Source organism: Danio rerio, chromosome 8 (genome assembly GCF_052040795.2).
Source record: "Danio rerio strain M-AB ecotype USA chromosome 8, GRCz13ab, whole genome shotgun sequence".
Taxonomy (NCBI): Eukaryota; Metazoa; Chordata; class Actinopteri; order Cypriniformes; family Danionidae; genus Danio; species Danio rerio.
The window spans coordinates 25,153,849-25,173,076 of record NC_141028.1 but is presented as its reverse complement, the minus strand read 5'-3'; the positions used below and the strand labels follow the sequence as shown (position 1 = coordinate 25,173,076).

General features: G+C 33.2%; 2 protein-coding genes across 4 annotated transcripts; both read right to left on the bottom strand.

Annotated features, from left to right (window-relative positions):
- Positions 1-243: 243 nt before the first annotated feature.
- slc17a9a (solute carrier family 17 member 9a) lies at positions 244-13,169 on the bottom strand. Of its 2 annotated transcripts, none has more exons than XM_087264642.1 (13): positions 12,907-13,169; positions 10,713-10,910; positions 10,502-10,641; positions 9,421-9,520; positions 9,005-9,129; positions 8,020-8,119; positions 4,948-5,044; positions 4,651-4,738; positions 3,981-4,015; positions 3,726-3,841; positions 3,530-3,585; positions 3,036-3,065; positions 244-1,797 (listed from the first exon to the last, which is right to left on the bottom strand). In XM_087264642.1, exons 1-13 carry the CDS (start codon positions 13,125-13,127, stop codon positions 1,634-1,636), a joined length of 1,470 nt encoding a protein of 489 aa, XP_087120768.1. In that variant the 5' UTR covers positions 13,128-13,169; the 3' UTR covers positions 244-1,633. The 2 variants fall into 2 exon arrangements, with proteins under 2 accessions (XP_087120768.1, XP_087120769.1); XM_087264643.1 differs by having other exon boundaries at positions 13,000-13,169.
- Positions 13,170-13,472: 303 nt separating this feature from the next.
- On the bottom strand, positions 13,473-18,228 carry gid8a (GID complex subunit 8 homolog a (S. cerevisiae)). 2 transcript variants are annotated; one of them, XM_087262968.1, is made up of 5 exons: positions 17,730-18,228; positions 17,431-17,558; positions 17,110-17,306; positions 15,465-15,662; positions 13,473-14,296 (listed from the first exon to the last, which is right to left on the bottom strand). In XM_087262968.1, exons 2-5 carry the CDS (start codon positions 17,546-17,548, stop codon positions 14,123-14,125), a joined length of 687 nt encoding a protein of 228 aa, XP_087119094.1. In that variant the 5' UTR covers positions 17,549-17,558; positions 17,730-18,228; the 3' UTR covers positions 13,473-14,122.
- Positions 18,229-19,228: the final 1,000 nt, after the last annotated feature.

Here is a 19,228-nt window from a genome sequence, read left to right as displayed (position 1 = left end):
GTCTGAAAGACAGTTTAATTATACTAATCTCTTCTTAGCTAGACGATTTTCATTGTATAAATAACACCATATATCATATACTTAAAATTCTACATAAGGGATTCTACTATAAATATACATTATGTGTCTCTGAAAAAAACATAAATACAGTAAATAAAAGTAGCCTATTGCATCCCAAACATTTCTAAAACGGACTGATGGTTGATTTCTATGAGTTGTTCTGTTAAAGAAATATGCCATTCATTTGGTTCTCAGATTTTTTTTCTTTATTAAAACACTTTACAAACCCAGCTTTAATAGATTTGTTATGCTAAAAACTGTTATTTAGAGAGGAAAACTTCAGAAACAGCAAGTTTAAGTTGTTATCCATCCCATCAATTGATCAAAAAACAGTAATAAATTATTTATTTGTTCTGATAAATTAAAACATATAAATACTCTGAATATATTAAAAATAAATGTACATGTTTCGGTCCATCCTGTCACATTTGCATTAAATGTAACATAAAATGTGTGCAATACACCATGACTCAGAAGTGGCATCATTGAATTGTATGATTTTTTTGAGGTCCACAAGCTAAAGGTCAGGCCCTGTCACATTTTTAGAAGTGAAAATGTGCGTTTCTGGTTGAATGTCCCATAATTCTATATTTGAAATAAATATTAGTGCAACCAGCTCTGGCAAATATTTTAATGTACATTTAAATAAAAAATATACACTATGTGTCATTAACAACAAAATATAAATACAGCCATAGAATAAAAGTACTTGAGTTTGAGTATAATGTTAATATTTGTTTAAATCTGTAAAGGTCTAAAGACATTTCTTTCTGATAAAAAAAAACCAAAAAAACAAAGTCATTTAGAGCTTTTGTCTTTAGAAAATGACTATTGGTAAAAAACAAAAAAACAAAAGTGTTTTTATTTGTTGTTTTTGAGAATTTAAATTATTCCACCGAATATTGATTCATCAACTCTTCTGAAGGTACATTTATGTTAAGTATACCGTTGTCTAAAAATTTATATTTATAATGTTTGAACTTTCTTTTCTTTTTATAGTTAATTTGGAAGAAATGTCAGTAGTTCACAGAATGAAACAAATATGATTTTTCATTAACACATGTATGTGTATATCATGATGTTTTTCATAGACTGTAAACATATACAGTACATAGTCTTTCATATCAAAGTCAGAATGATTAACCCTCCTGTTAAATGTGAACTCCTTAATATTTTTCCACAAATTCCGTTTAACAGAGTTTTTCTATCCATTTTTAAACATTATAGTTTTAATAACTGATTTATTTGATCTTTTAGCCATGATGACAATACATTTACTAGCTACTTTTCAAGATACTACTATTCAGCCAAAATAAATCAATTAATACTGTGAAAATTGCCTTACTCCATTAAATATCACTTGAGAAATATTTAAAGGAGAATACATATTTCACAGGAGGGCTAATGATAAGAGCTAATTGTTAATTAAATAAAATAAATCTTAATTTAATGCTAAAATAAATTATTACATAGCATTTCAAAGTGTTCAGGAGTATCAATCCATTTGTTACAAATGACAAATAAGGAATCTCCAAGTGTGCCTCCGAGAGTTTGGCTGCTTTCCTCTTGATGTTCAGATGATCTCAGGTTCATCCAGCTGATCAATTCTCTTCGCTTCACCCAATGTTATAAATACTGCCACACCGATGACATTCACTAGAGCCAGCACTGAAAACACATTCACCCAGGAGCCAGTGACCTCTATCATATAGCCAGATATGTAGACCATCAGCAAACCTGTGCAAACACAGCACGATATGAGCATATAATAAACAGCTACTGCAATTAACAGTCCAGATGAGGAAGATTACTACATCCTATAAGCAACTGTGATGATAATTTCACATTTTTGTAAACTAAAAATGAATCAATTGGGTTTCAGATCATTTTCTGTTATTCATATTATAAGTATAGCTTGTATACTGACTTTTTAAAAATATATATGTAAAATGTCAGTTTCTCTAGCATAAGTGCACATTAATGTCCCATGGACTCTACACTACCTGAAAAAAAGTCTTGTCGCCTATCCCAGTTTTAGGAACAACAAGTAATATCTTGAATTCCAGTTGATCATTTGGTATCAGAATTACGCTTTAATAATTAAATAAGATTACGCTTATTTTATAAAAATAAAATTTGATCATGTCTTGACTTTTGATTATTTAATTAGGGCAGTAAGGTCTGACTTTGCTTAGACAAAAGTCTTGTCACTTCTCAACAGAAATAATGTACAGTTATCAAATTAAAGTCATGCTGCAGTGGAAAAATAATTAATATTGTGAATAAATCCCATGAGCTTGAATGACTGCATCCACACATCTCTGCAATAACTCATATAACTTATTAATAAAGTCATCTGAAATGGCAAAGAAAGTGTTCTTGCAGGACTCCCAGAGCTTATCAAAATTATTTGGATTCATCTTCAATGCCTCCACCATTTTACCCCGGACATGGTCAATAATGTTCATATATGGTGACTGGGCTGGCCAATCCTGGTGCATCTTGACCTTTTTTGCTTTCCAGAACTTTGATGTGGAAGCTAAAGTATAAGAAGGAGCACTATATTGCTGAAGAATTTGCCCTTTCTTGTGGTTTGCAATGTAATGGGCAGCACAAATGTCTTGATACCTCAGGCTGTTGATGTTGCCTTCCACTCTGCAGATCACTTGCATGCCTCTGTACTAAATGTAACCCCCAAACCTGAATTTTCCTTCACCAAACTCAGACTCATTTCTGTGGGAATCTTGGCTCCATGTGGGTTCCAATAGGTATTCTGCAATATTTGTGATGATTGGGATGCAGTTCAACTGATGATTCATCTGAAAAATCTACCTTCTGCCACATTTCCAAATCAACTACAAGTCAAGTTATTATATTTTGCTCTTACAACTGGGATCAGCGACAAAACTTTTGTCAGGTAGTGTATCGAGTCTCGGATAATTGGTTACATTAAGGATAAACGGATTATAACCCACCAGTAAAGGCTGCACATGTGTTCATAACCCCTTTAAGAAAGAGAGAGAGAAATTTAGATCAAAATATATTTAAACACATCACATGACAGTGACATTTACACTTAAAAGAAAACATTGTGTTTTACTGAATAGGCCATAATAAAGTATAAACTATACGGTATAAAATGATAAAGTAAAGTTTTAAAAGTGAAATAAAAAGTGAAATTAATGAATTAATTAAAGTAAAAAAACAAAAATCAAATATAAGGTCAATTTAAATGAAATAAATGTAAAATAAATTAAAAATAAAATATTAAACAACAATAAATAAAATATGTTTAAATTGATAAAATTACATTAAAAACAACAAAAATAATAACAATGTGAAATTAAACCAAATTACAATCCAATCAAGTAGCATTAAAATATAATGAATAAAGTAATAATTTAAACAATTAAAATAAATAAATAAAATACAATAAATAAAAAATAAAATAAAAATGGTGTTGTCTCACCATACAGAGCTCCTGCACATGATGGCGCCTGGTCGTTCACATTTACAGACACTCCACTACACAACAAAACAGGCACAGTGACTTTGTTGCACTTTCTCTTATCTCTAATCTTGTAAACATTCATATCTGGGCATCAACAATACACCCTCTCTGTGTACAAAATCAATACCAGATAATCAGGTTTTAATTGTCTTACCTATTATGAAAGGTGGAGAGTCCGATAGTCACAGACACACAAGCAACAGCCTGAATGAAACTGCTCGTCTTGCAGAGAAAGAGGATGAACACACTGGCAACTCCCATTGAACAGAACTAGACCGCATTTCAAACAAACACACATTTTGAATTTTGTTGTTGTTATTATTATTATTATTACAACAATTACTAATACTACTAATAATAATACGGTATACAGTATGAGGGCAAAGAAAACTCATAGCTGATGTGTTACCTGCATCAGTTTCCTCACAGCCGCTGTCCCACAACCTGCCAGAATGACAAAAATGGCAAAAAAAAATTATAGCAACATATTTTATTAAAAGTACTGGCAGGATTTCTTATTAACCCTACTTCATGAGAAAATGCAACTTTTTTATGGGGAAGCAATGTTGTAGGAATTTAAATATTTTTTTTGTAAAAAAAAAAAAAGTAAAATTGAATTCAAAATTTAAAAAATAAAAATAATAAACTAAATAAAGGTAAAATAAAGCAACATTAAATAATATTAATTTCAAAGGTGACGCAGAGGCACAGTAGGAAGTGCTGTCGCTTCACAGCAAGAAGGTCGCTGGTTCGAGCCTCGGCTGGGTCAGTTGGCATTTCTGTGTGGAGTTTGTATGTTCTCCTTGTTTGCGTGTCATCACAAGTCCAAAGACATGCGGTACAGGTGAGTTGAATAAACTAAATTGGCCTTAGTGAATGTGTGTGAAGGAGTGTGTATGAATGTTTCCCAGTGTTGTGTTGCGGCTGAAAGGGCATCCACTGCGTAAAACATATGCTGGATAAGTTAGCGGTTCTATCCGCTGTGGCAACCCCTATGTGTGGCAATCACACATTAGCCACAATGTCCCAAAATTTATACTAGTTATGAACTGCCATGTAAGCGAGTTGGTTTCATTCACCTTGCCTAATGAGATGATCAGATATGGAGCCTCCGAACAGTGAAGTGGGCAGAGCCACAAACCAGGGGATCACATTAAACACCCAGTCCTGTCAAACAAAACCCAGAGGGCTGAAATAAACAGCAACATCAACCAAACTAGAAAAAATAACCATCAAAAAGCTAAATTCACTTCCTCTTATTATTAAATAAGTAATTAAGATTAATTAAAATTGAGTTAAACTAACAAATCAGCAGGAAGAACACTGGTGTGTAAAGAAAGTGAACATAAAACACACACATTAACAAGTCGGGGTACCTTAGCATGAGGAAATGTGTCTTTGAAGAATGTTGGTAACCATGACATGAGGGTGTAATAGGAGCTGCTAAAGCACAGATGAGCAATGATCATGGCCCTAAAAAACACACATACATACAATGAGCAACTTTTTCATTCATATATTATTTTATTTTATAATTATTAATTATTAATATAGGATTACATCAGGTTGCAGAGTAATATATATATGCTCACTGGCTACTTTGTTAAGCAAACCTGTGTAACAGTGTTTTTTTAAGTTCATATTTAATCAGCCAATTACATGGAAGGAACTCAGTTTAGCTATGTATACACTGTCAAGAGGATCTGCTCTTCAAACTGAGCATCAGAATGCACGGGGAGGAAAAGTATTTATTTAGGTAAAAGGATTTAGGTAAAAGGTGACATTGTGTCATGGTGGCAGACTCTTTTGGGATTTTCATGCACATCCATGACTACCGTTTATAAATTTATTTCCAAAAAATATAAAATATTCGGTGAGCTTCAAAATACAGAAACTGTATAATGGCAGTATAGACCAAAATCTCTAATGGATGTTTCAAGTACTTTGTTGACTATATGTCATGAAGCATTAAAGAAATAGTACACACAAAAATGAAAATGTACACAATACTCTCTCTTAGGTGGTTTATGAGTATTCTTATTTTGTTTAACAAAAGCTAAAAAAGGTTAAAAAAAATCTGGAACCATTTGCATCCATGTTAGGAAAAAAAAAACATTGTAAGTCAAAAGTTAGCTGTTTCCATCTTACAAAATTAGTTTTATATAAAGTAAATAAAGTAAATTTAATTGTAAAAAAAATTATACAAATTAAACAATGAAGGTAAATAAAAGTAACATTAACAATAAATGAAAAATATAATACAAAATAAAAGTAAACTAAAATTAATTATTTCATTTACATTTTTCATTAAAATGTTAAACTTAAAATTAAACGAAATGAAGTGAAATATTTTCATCAACATTAAATAAAATAAAAAAACATTAAATAAAAATAAATTATAATGAGGTTTATTGTAATTTAAATTAAATAATAACATTTCTAATTAAACTAAATGTAAAATAAAGTGACACTAAATAAAATAAATATAATAAAACAAATGTAACTACATTTAATTACAATTCATTTAAATTTTATTTAAACTAAAGTTTTAATTTTAAAATGAAACTAAATAAAAGTAAAATGAAGTAACATCAACATTAAATAAAACAAAAATAATACAAAAAAATAATGATATAATAAACTACAATGAATTTAAATGTAATTAAAATAAAAAAATAAGTCAATCTTTAGCTGTTTTCACCATGTGTTCAACAGAAAAAAAAGAAGAAATTTAGCAGGTTTGGAACAAGTGAAAGCTGAGAAAATGATGTCAGAATTTTTAGCTTTGGGTGAATTATCACTTTGAGGCAATTCTAGCCTGATCTCACGAGGAAAAGTAACTTTTATTTTTACGGTTTGTCAGTTTGGGCGCTAGGAAAATGTACGATTTTAAAAAGAAGGCGTGGCATCCCATCCCATCCCTAAACCCAACCATCATTAGGGAATGGGAAAATCCTACTAAATTGTATGAATGAGATTGTACAAATTCATACAAATTAGCCACTCAATCAAAAGGATACAATTTGTCATGAGATTGTGTTGGCAATTCTGAGGGCAAAAATGGGTCCAAACTGGAACTATTCAAAATGGAAAACTAAACCTGACAACAATACAATGACTGAATTCAGAGAGTAAAATGAAGTGCATTTCTTTGAAGTTAGTGTGAAATCTAGTTTACAGTATTTATTTTGCTATCTAAAATTGACTACGTTTACATGAACACCAGTATCATCTAATCATTTGCCTTAACCTGAATGAGATAATAATATGATTAAGGTGTTTACATGAGTTGCTTTTTGAATGTTTCTTTCATGATCCTGTTTTACATGTTATAGTAAATAATTTCACTAACGTCATTGCGTCACCACGCTATCCACGTTTCCTCCTGAGTTTCATGTAATTTTGTGTTTCATTTTTAATTTGCCGACTTTAACTGCAGTTTGGCACTTTCACTTTCATTCAGGAACATTTCATGCATGCCCTCCATGACAAACAAGATATTGGATTCAAGTACGAACTGCTGGAAGAGTTTTGTTTTAATGGAATTTCATACTGCACACTGAATGGGAGAAAAAAACAACTGTATTTCGCAATGTGTGTGTCTTTAGTGACTCGTAGGTGCAAATGAAAGTGTCAACCAGCCGTGTGTGTGTATCTATCCTGTCGCAAAACGCAGCGAAAAGTCCTACAAGATGGTAATAGTTTTCTTAAGGTGTTTACATATCAGTCCTGCACTTAAATAATGCCTTAGTTCCATTTTTCTTTAGTTCGATTGCTGTTTACATGGTAGACTCTTAATCTTAATCTGGCATTGTCTTAATTGTTTTAAAATCAAATTATTGGTGTCAATGTAAACATACTCAATGTTACTTTTAAGGTGAATAATAAGTACAGGCAAGCTAAGCCATTAAACATTTTTTTGGTAATCTTCAAACAAAGTCTGATCCTTTGCTTCTGCCTTTGCGGTGACGGTTCTTTTGTTGATGTCAAATTAAGGGCTTCCTTAGCAACTGTATGTTAATATTCTTAACTACAGCAAAATAAAGCCCTACCCCTACTCAATATTCTGTTTCAGTTAGAAGTACATCATCATACTAAAATGAAAATTCTCAGCAACTTCTGGTTTAGTCCACATGATGTACTTCCAATAGAAACTGAATTGAGTAAGGGCAGAGCTTTCCTTTTGGACTACACCTTTTATTTTTCACTGGCAGCAAACAAATGGTTGGAAGGACGTGGCTTAGCATTTTTTGCCAAAGCCATCAAACTGATGTGATCAGAGAAAGACTGCCAGAGCGATTTAGGTTAGATTTTGATTGAATATTACCAGACAAAGTTTTTTTAGTGGACTAACTTGCTTGGATTTATTGTTCACATTAAGATGAACAACATGCTATAGCAAAATAAACATTTGGAATTTTATAAAGATTTTAAGTTTTGAACCTTACCAGACACTAGGCTCTCTAAGGAGATACAGCCAGTTGATTCTAGAGGATTCAGACACATCTTTTCTGCTGATCCACAAGGAGTCAAGGGAGATATCTGTACCTGTGACAAACAAAAAACATCATATGCTTTTTCTAAAAGACCAATATACGATAATAAATCTTATTGTGTTGTGTGGTGAGTCAGATTTTTAAAACAAAAAGTGTTGCTAAACAGCACTGGCAAACAAAAGGTCCAATTACTCCATCCATACAGTTGCTATGGCAAACACCGATACTGAAGTCAACACTCTTTGGTTCTGAATCACTGCAATTTCTTAAGGAGAATTAATTATACCAATACTGGCCTTTAAAATGATAAAATAGCTCAACAATCCATACAGTTGAAGTCAGAATTATTAGCCCCCTTTGATTTTTATTTTCTTTTTCAAAAATTTCCCAAATAATGTTTAACAGCGCAAGGAAATTTTCACAGTATGTCTGATAATATTTTTTCTTCTGGAAAAAATCTTATCTGTTTTATTTCGGCTAGAATAAAAGCAGTTATTAATTAAAAAAAAGGCATTTTAAGGACAAAATTATTAGCCCCTTTAAGCTATATTTTTTCCTGATAGTCTACAGAACAAACCATTATTAACTTGCCTAATTATCCTAACCTGCATAGTTACCCTAATCAACCTAGTTAAGCCTTTAAATGTCACTTCAAGCTGTATAGAAGTGTCTTGAAAAATATCTATTTAAAAATTAGTTACTGTCATCATGACAAATAATAGAAATCAATTATTAGAAATGAGTTGTTAAAACTATTATGTTTAGAAATGTGTTGAAATAATCTTCTCTTCGTTAAACAGAAATTGGGGAAAAAATAAACAGGGGTGCTAATAATTCAGGGGGGGCTAATAATTCTGACTTCAACTGTATGTACAAAATCTCAGGAACAATGTTATTTACATTTTAACAGATTATTTAAGAGCAAGATTTTAATTACCTTGAAGAAGACATTTCCATACACAACAGGCCCAGAAAACAGCAAGGAGACCAGCTCCATAAAACACACTCTGCCACCCAAACCAGTCCAGCATCAGGGAGCCCACTCCTCCAACCAGCATCATCCTGACAGAAAACCAACAAGAGTACAAATGGATGGGTTGTTTTAACCAATATTTAAGTAAAATACTGAAAAACCCAACAACTGAGTAAAATATTTAATAGTAAAGTGTTGGATTTGTTGATATATTTTATCTCAATTTGCATAAAAATAACTCAGCATTTATTAAGAGTATATTAGACAATGAATTAAGGTATAAGTCCACAGATACCCATCAAAAAGACTTGAAACAAGTTTCTATAGATCAAAAATGTATGATTTTGGACATTATTGTAAGCCAGGTCTAGTTTTCTTACCCAAGGTAGCAGCCACAGGCCAAAGTGCTCATCAGTAAACCTCTCTCCCCCTCTGTCACCCGCTGAGAACAGATGCTGACCAGAGAAGGGTAGTGAACACCTGTAAATAACAACGATGGTCACTGAAATTCTTTGCCCCTGAATTGTCTTTATAAAAACCAAAAAACATTCTTTAGTCAGAGATAAATATAGCAAAAAGTCAGTTATGCTAAGATGGGTTTCATTGATGTTCACAATCTAATATTTATACAATTTAAAATGTCAATTATTTTGGAATAAAAAATAAAGAAAATGTTTATTATAAATGCAGCATGCATTAGAAAAAAAAACATTAATAACTGACTTTGTCCTACATGTATTTTACTTTTCACAACATATTTATAATTGTCATATTTATGTAATATATTATTCCTAATTATGAATCATATTTTTATTTTAATATGCTGTAATTCTCAATTAGCAAAGCATTTACATTTTTTCTCTTATGTGATGGAATCATCCTTTAATAAAGAGCCAGATGAGATATACAGTTGAAGTCGTATTTATTATATATTTTTTTCTTTTTTAAATATTTCCCAAATTATGTTTAACAGAGCAAGGATATTGTCACAGCATGTCTAATAATATTTTCTTCTTCTGTAGAAAACCTTATTTGTTTATTTTGGCTAGAATAAAAGCAGTTTTTAATATTTTAAAAAAACCTTTTAAAGGTCAAAATTTAAGCTATATTTTTTCGATCTGCTCTCTGTTAAACAGAAATTGTGGACAAAATAAACAGGTGGGTTAATAATTCATGGGATCTAATAATTCTTACTTCAACTGTAAGTGAAGGCTAAAAAAACATGTTCTATCCAAAATTAACCACTAAAATGACTGCGGATGAGCAGATTCAGATTAAACTGACTTAGACCCACCCTAGTAATTACACCCATTGCCCCAGCATCTGATCCCACAGGCTTATTAGAAGGGAAATGACTAGTTCAAACATGCTGACACATTTCTTAGATTCATTCTGTATACTGTCAAATATCTTTCTTTCTTTATACACTTTTTCCTCTCCTGTGCCTCCTAAAGTCTTCACCTTGCATTACACCCAATAGAAACCTGGACGCTGTCATTGTAAGAAGAGGTGAGAGTCCAGTCTTTGCCAGTATTGGGGTCAGAGCTGTCATTATGCCCCATGAGGAGGTGGAAAGAAGCAGCACTCGTTCTCCTCCAATCCTGAAAAAAAAAAAACTTCATAATCAGAATCTACATCATCTAGAGCCTCAGACTTTGACCTAAACACTTACCTGTCACTGGCGTGACCCCCAACCACCTGAGTGAAACAGTAGCCCCAGAAAAAAGCCCCCAGCACCATGCCAGTCTCTGTCTTGCTCCATTCAAATTCTCTAGCCATGGTGACGGCACAGATCGGCATGGCCATCCGTGACCAATGGAGAACACATGTGACCAGCAGTAGCATCAGGGTCCATGTCCGGGCCAGTGGCCTGCAGCAGATGGACATTACAATTATAACAGTGCCTAATAGGCTTGCTGTATCTCAAATGTTCATAGGTGCAGTGCTCACCATATACAAGTACATCCTACACAAATCTATCTTTAAAATTCATATTTTTATAGAAAGCTGTACAATATTATATTTGTGCATATACATTAGATTAGACAGTACTGAAGCAAATCTGGAGCATATCTAACAAAATAACTTACGATAACGGTTCAAAAACTAGTACAACCAAATGTATGTTATAGAAAAACATTAAATACAAATAAAAAAAATAGGAAAAATCAAGAAAAGCAAAAAAATGAAAAAAAATTTGTTGAAATTTTGTAGGTTGTAATTTTTTTGTGCAATATTTAGCTTGAATTTAATTGTATTCTCTTTAAAATTCTAAATGTTTTGAATTTAATAAAATATTATTTTAATAAATATATCTGTGTAATAAACCTGTTTGTATAAATGCACAAAAATACATTTCCTATGTTCACAGAGAAATGCATAGAAGTATTCATTTTCAAAATGGGGTGTACTCAATTATGCTGGGCACTGTATATAGTTGGTGACATGGGATTTTTAATAAATTATTTTTGTTATCCATTGGTTTTAAAATACCCCAAATAGAGTTATTTAAATTAACTAAAACTGAAACTGAAACAAAAAAAAAAAAACTTTATTAATTGGCATTGATGGCTCCATGAAGAAATTTCATACCAATGGAAAACTGGAATCCTCTCATGTTTCAAAGCCTTTTTATAATGAAAAAACTTTCTTTTTACTTTGTTAAAATATTCAGACTAAAAAAAAAAATATTGAATGAATACACTGAATGTTGCAACCTCAAAACTGAATTAAAGTGTATCTGAACAGAAGTATATATGTATCTCTTTATCTGTCCCACCAAGAAATATTTTTTGGGTTGCATTTCTGAACTTCTAATGTTGCTAGTTAACACACTCAATGCATATTTTTCTTCAACACATCCCATAATTTTTAAAATATAAACCATTTGGTAGAGGTTGGTATGTTGGTTTATAGTAAAAGTACCGGAATTAATAGTTATACTGTGAAAAATCTGAAAATGTGAGGTGTAAAACCAATTTATTTAAAACTATATATAAAAAAAACAATTCTGAATACCAAATCATCTTTATTTTCAAAGTTCGCCATGCAATACTTCTGATTCTGATTTAACACGTTGTCTTGTTTTTTTTTTGTGTTTTTTTTTTTTTACAATAAAACTAAAATCAAGTGTTGTAGTTCAACAGGATTATATTTGTTCGATTTTCTGGTAAAGCAACAATGCTGTGTGTGTAAACCTTTTATTAAAACAGTCATTCTTTAAATGACTTAAACAGTCATTATTTAAAACAGTCAAAATATGGTCAACCGTTTGGTAGAGCGGACAGTTAATTAAGAACACTTCACAAAAAAAAATCTTTGTGTAACCCAAAATGGCTTTGTGGAATCACTGTGAAAACTGTGGCAAGATGCCTAATAGGCCTATACACCTAATGTATTAAACTAAAATTAACTTAAAAATACATTTAATAAAAACTCTCATCGACCACAAGTCTGAAGAAATAATTATATATCTGTGTAATACAGATATTAAAATAGCAAATAAAAATTACAAATTGTGTATTGTATTCATATATGTGTCTTTTTATTGTTTTGAGTGAGATTCGCTAATTTCCATTTGGATAAATGTCTCGAGTTGGCTAGTTTAAAGAACAAGAATATATAATAAATGCGTTTTACTCAAACACAAACTGTGAATACCTCGAAATTGAGAATTTGTACGAGTTCTCCTAGTGTTTCCATATATAATCCGCAAAAATAAACATCAAAATATCAAGGGACCGCTGAAACAGAGCAGATGATTTCTACGCAACAGTTGCCAGGAAGCAAAATTTAGGGAATGATGGAGGAGACTTTCAGTCCGCGGTGTTAGCGAGTTTACAGTTGATCATACGAGAATCTTTTACCTGCGGCGCTCCAGATGACGAATTCCAGTGCCATCAACGCACAGGTGAACGATGTTTAAATATATGAATTTAAGCAAACAATGTTTATCATACCTTGGCCATACTGTTGGCTTGGAGCTACTTTGCGTTATCTGTAATCCAGGTGTACTGCAGTCGCATTGTTTTATGAAGGGTACGTCCTCATGAGGGTTAAAGAGGCCAGTTTCCTGCTCATCGGCCATTACATCCAAATGAGTAAAAACCGGTCGCTGACCACCGGCTCTAAACCGAACAGGAAAGTTTGCATTTTAGAGCACGCAAAGAAAAGAAGGCGGGGACGCGCTTCCGACACACCTATGACAGTTTTGTTTTGGAGAGCAACTCTTCCTGAACGGGTTTTATTCATGACGACTGTGGGAATGTGGTCATTCTTGTTTATCTGGTGACAACGTAGGAACGCTGGATGAAACATCTCCTGATGGAACATTGTTCTGGATTCAAAAGATCTCTATGGATTCTGAGGATCTAGTCCTAATAAACAGAAGCTACCATAAAATGTGAATCCAAAAGAATTCTAGTACAAAACATTTACTGTGAAATCAACTTTATCCCAAACAAGCAGTACAAAATGTGAACAAAAATTAAACCATAAACAAAATGCTTCAAATCTGAAATGACAATATGTGTTGTATTGTAATTAAAATAGCTTATAATGGAAGTCTAAAACATTTGCTTAATTGACCACATCTGTAGCTGCGCATAAATTAAAAATAATAATAATTACAGGAATTATGATAAAAGTAGTTCAGTAATATCAGTCTCCAGCGAAAATAAAAATGAATCTGATTACTTTTCTTTCCAACCAGAAACTGAAGAAAGAGCCTAATATAAGCATGAGGACACAGTGTTGAGAAAGACAATGGAAAACACATAAAACACAGATATGTCAGTCCGAAAGTGTCCATAGTACCATAGGAATATTCTATATTCTTCAGAAAATAGGCTACCAGCATAGTAAATGGTAGATTAAAATAAAGATTTAGGTTTACTGCTTTCAGTCAATATAGTTTTGATTGAAATAAAACCATATACTGTTAGGTTACTTTTTATAGAGGCCTCAAGGAAAAAATATACATTAAATATAGATTTATATTTTCCATCCGGCCACTGACCGTTCATAAATAGGACAAAAAAACGAAAGAAAAAAAACAAAGTGTGTCCATGTGCATTACAGTCTCTACTTGGGGTCTTCGATGGTGCCCTTGCTGAGGTCTGTCATTCTGGAGTATTTCACTTTTTTCTGGTCCAGTTCATTCTGAGCCCACAGTAAAAGCTTCAGCAGTTTTGCTAATTTCGGAGTAGATTCCCTGTTTTCATAGTCTAGAACAGCCTGGTTAACCTCGCTCCACACCTGTAGAGGGAGACAGAAGCCAGCAGTGAGGAGGGATGATCACACACATACATATATATATATATATATATATATATATATATATACATATATATATATATATATATATATATATATATATGCATGATTCCTACTAAATACTGTCATGCTCTCTACTGCCATGTTTCCCAACCCTGTTCCTGAAGGCACACCAACAGTACACATTTGCAAACTCTTCCTAATCAAACACACCTGAATAGACTCATTAAAACATTAGAACCTCAAATTAATGTCAGCTAAGGGAGAAATTCAAAATAAGCTCACCGGCCACTTTATTAGGTACACCTTTCTAGTACCAGGGCGGACCCCTTTTTGCCTTCAGAACAGCCTTAATTCTTCATGGCATAGATTCAACAAGATACTGGAAATATTCCTCAGAGAAGATGGGTACACTGTGGTCATAAAGGGATGTACATGGTGAGCAACAATACTCAGGTAGGCTGTGGCATTAACACAGTGCTCAATTGATACTGACGAGCCCAAAGTGTGCCAAGTTTCCTGTCCTTAGCTGACAGGAGTGGCACTCTGTGTGGTCTTCTGCTGCTGTTGCCCATCTGCCTCAAGGTTGGATGTGTTGTGCATTCAGAAAGGCTCTTCTGCATACCTTGGTTGTAACAAATTATTTGGGTTACTGTTTCTGTTCTATCAGTTGGAACCAGTCTGGCCATTCTCCTCTGACCTCTGGCATAAACAAGGCATTGGCACCCACAGAACTGCCACTCACTGGATATTTTCTCTTTTTCTGGCCATTCTCTGTAAACTCTAGAGATTTATGCATGAAAATCCATGTAGATCAGCAGTTGCTGAAATACTCAGACCAGCCCGTCTTACATCAACAAACATGCTACGATCAAAGTCACTTAAATACCCTTTCTCCTCCATTGTGATGCTTGGTTTACACTGCAGCAGATCCTCTGCCTAAATGCATTGCCATGTGCACTGCCATGTGATTGGCTGATTAGAAATTTGCATTAACGAGCAGCTGGACAGGTGTACCTAATAGACTGGCTGGTGAATGTATGTACTGTTGGGAAACACTACTCTACTGTATTTTAGCTGGAGAAGATCTGTCATAGACACATGAAAAGATCTGTAACTAATCGTTATGCTCTACAGGATTATAACACACCTTCTGCCTCTGCATCATGTTGAGCAGGTCTCCAAACGGCGACTCTTCAGGATTGTCGAAGGCGAGCAGTGCCAGTGTTCTCTCCATCTCTGTCAGACACTCTCTGCTCTCCTCACCCTGTTCAGCCAGCTGGGACTGTGCAAACTCCAGCGCCGCCTCCGTCTCCCGCAGACGGATGAGCTCAATCAGATGCTGCTGCTGCGTTAAAAAAAAAAAATTTAAAATTAAGGACAGCAAGATATTGGAGAAAAACTCACATTTTGTTCATTATACATTAATTACAGAACTGGAGCGTGTCTGAAGATTTTGATAAAGGATTTTAAGGGCTTAATGATTTAGTAATGATTTTGGAAAATTTACAGCAGTATTATCTACAAGTAGTGTTATTTCAGTAATTTTCTATTGAAATATCATGTTAAGTGTTTCTTTGTAATCTTTTGTGAAATGTACTATAATGGGTGACAACATGAATTTAAATCCTACATCTAATATTTTCCAGTTTACATTTTTTTTTACCACTTTCACATGACAAAAAATCTCTGCAAAGTTTTGCTCCAACCCTATTCAAACACAGTTGATCACACTAATCAAGGTGTTCAAAACTACTTGAGACTATTAAGCAGGTGTGAGTTGTAGATGGTTGGAGCTAAACTATGCAGAGCTGTGGCCCTCCAGGAATTGAGTTTGAGACCATTGCTCTAAAATTCAAAAATTGTGCAGGTATTGCATCACTATCTGCCAGTACTCTAAATTGTTGGTAGGCACGAGCCTGTGTAGCAGTCGATTCCGTTCCCTTCTGGAATTCCTGTTCCCCCCTCTAAGAAGCGTGTCCACTAACAGCGCATGCAAGTGCACCCAAACACAACTGGGTTTATGGAAAGCAAAGTGGTTTAAAAAGTACGTATTTTTTCTGATCTTGAAAATGGAAAGGACTAACATAACCGTTACGCGCAATATTAAACCGGGGTGCATAAACTCAGACATTAAAAAAAAAAAAAACTACGACAACAAACAAGAACCACAGAAAATAATGTAACATAATGGAAGTGTTAGATTAATTTTATTACGCTACTTTGGCATTGCAAGACATGAAAGCATTGCCAACACTTTTGTAAATTTTCTCTTTCCATACATCCAGTTGTGTTTGGGTTGTGTCCGCATACTCTGTTAGCGGACACACTTCTTAGTGGGGGAACTGGAATTCCAGAAGGGAACAAAATCAACTGCTACACCGGTATAAGTTTCTAACGGTTTGATAACCTAGGACAGAAATATCACGGTTTTACAGTATTGTGATTACTGCTCTTAAGTATATCCTTTTTCAAATGTCTGGGGGGAAAAACAACAACTTTTTTTCCACTTTGAACCCAATATATTTTATTTTGAGAAACATTTAAATATTTTGGAGCAGTAAACATGATATTACTGATATTAACAGATACTGTTGTCCTAAAAAAATGTAAATAAAAAAATCTAACAACTACCTTAAGATCGGTATAGCAGAAAATTGTGGCGAGTTTAAAACCTCGGCTTTTCCAAACCGCCGTATACCTTAAAAACTGTTATCGTCCGATGCCTAATTGCCTAATAAGCATTCCTTCTAATATCTGTTAGATATTTTCTCTATACAAAACTAGATGTTTACCTGAAGGTGAAAGTAAAGGTATCGATTGGTGTCAAGAAGCTCTGGGTGGAGGCTGTTAATGAGAGCAATGGCTTCCTGGATCTGACCTTTTAGAACCATTTCCCTGATCTTTATCCTCTCATCCAGAGAGTCTAGATCAACATTCGGCTCGATCCCAGATTCCATGCGGAACTTCTCTGCAGCCTCTTTAAAACCCTCTGTAAAAGAAAAACAGATCCGCCCTGCAGGTTAGGCTTTTGATTTTGGAGTAATAATATGCAAAGTCACATGAAGATAATTTTCACATTTATTTGAATAAAACACAAAATAAAACTGACATACCGGTTACTAAATAGTTCATGATGAGCCTGTTCATGTCCGCCCTCTGAATGTGCACATTATTTAGTTTATCCATCCATTCCTCCTTTGTAATGTCCTCAGGCTTTTCTGAATAGCTCATCACGGATGTACTGGGGTAAACAAGACATGAAATGACAACAAATATCATTTTGCACTCATTTAACATAAAATTAATGCACGGTTACTCGCGTTTTTTATTAAATGTAAGTGTGAGAAAAGAAGCATGGAGTATTTTTAGTGTATGTTGCGTTTGACTGTTCAAATTATGAAGAAAGTGAAACCTATTTTCGCCTCAAGGAAGGTTAAGATTAAGTTGTTGGTGTTTGATGGTAAATGAATGAACTGCACTGTGCGCGTTCATATTTTCGCGGTGTTTCTGCTCATAGACACAGGCACAACAGAGCAGCCAGCGGATCACGGACAGCCACACAGCACACGAGACGTAAAAACAAATATTTTTAAATGGTGACACTTATGCAGTCGACAATTAAAATCAATAAAAGCTAGACAACTGAAATGCTTCGCGTGTATCTGGACACGAAAATAAACAAACGCCGAGCGCACGAACGCGTGACAGACAAAAACAGGGCTCGTTCAGCCATTTTCTAGCCACATTTACCGGTGAGCACGCATAAAATAAAATAATTCCTTATCGTATTTATTTGAGCGGTTTTCTGTTAATTTTACATGAATGTTTCGCAAACTATTAAGAATCGACATAAAATACTTACTGTTTACGTTATAAATAGCGATGGGCCTCAGCGAAGATCACGCGATAACAGAGAAGAGCTCGTAACGAGACTTGAGGGGAGGGCTGGGATTGGTTAGAATACTGACGTCACGGTTGCTGTGGCAAAGCTGGAAAGGTTGCCAGATCAGGTGGAAAATAAAAAAGGTTGCCAGATCAGGTGGGAAGTTGCGACGAACTGATTAAACAGATTTAATAAGTTACAGAAATAGCACAAATAGCTACTTTAAATACAAATAAGATAAAAGAATTTTAGAGTAATCTAGAATCATTTAGAATAATTCATCGTACATATCCAGGGAATACTCTCTTAGTAAAAAAACAAAAAGATATTGATAATAGTTGTTCCTTTTGTAAGCAACACCCAGAGTCATTTTGGCAATGCAGTTATTCTGATTCGCTTAGGAATTTTTCCCTTTTTGTGATTGAGAACATTGAAAAAGATTTACTATGAGAAAATATTTAGTTTTGTTATGAATTGCAAAGCAGAACCTTGATTAAAATAAAATGTATTTTCTTAATTTTCTTATGTTATTAACAAAATTTATTTTACATAAATATAAATTTACAAACCAAAACCTTTTGTTATATTTTGCTTACTGAAATGCAGTATTACTTTGAAACGATTTCAATAATGATCTTTAATGTGTGATGCATATACCCCTACTGTTATATATATATATATATATATATATATATATATATATATATATATATATATATATATATATATATATATATATATATATATATATAAATATATATATATATATATATATATATATATATATATATATATATATATATATATATATATATATATATATATATATAAAATTTTGTCCTTAAAATGGTGTTAAAAAAATTAAAAACTGCTCTTATTCTAGCCGAAATAAAACAAATAAGACTTTCTCCAGAAGAAACAATATTGTCAGACATACTGTGAAAATGTCCTTGCTCTGTTAAACATCATTTAGGAAATATTTTAAAAAGAAGAAAAATTTCAAAGGGGAGCTAATAATTCTGACTTCA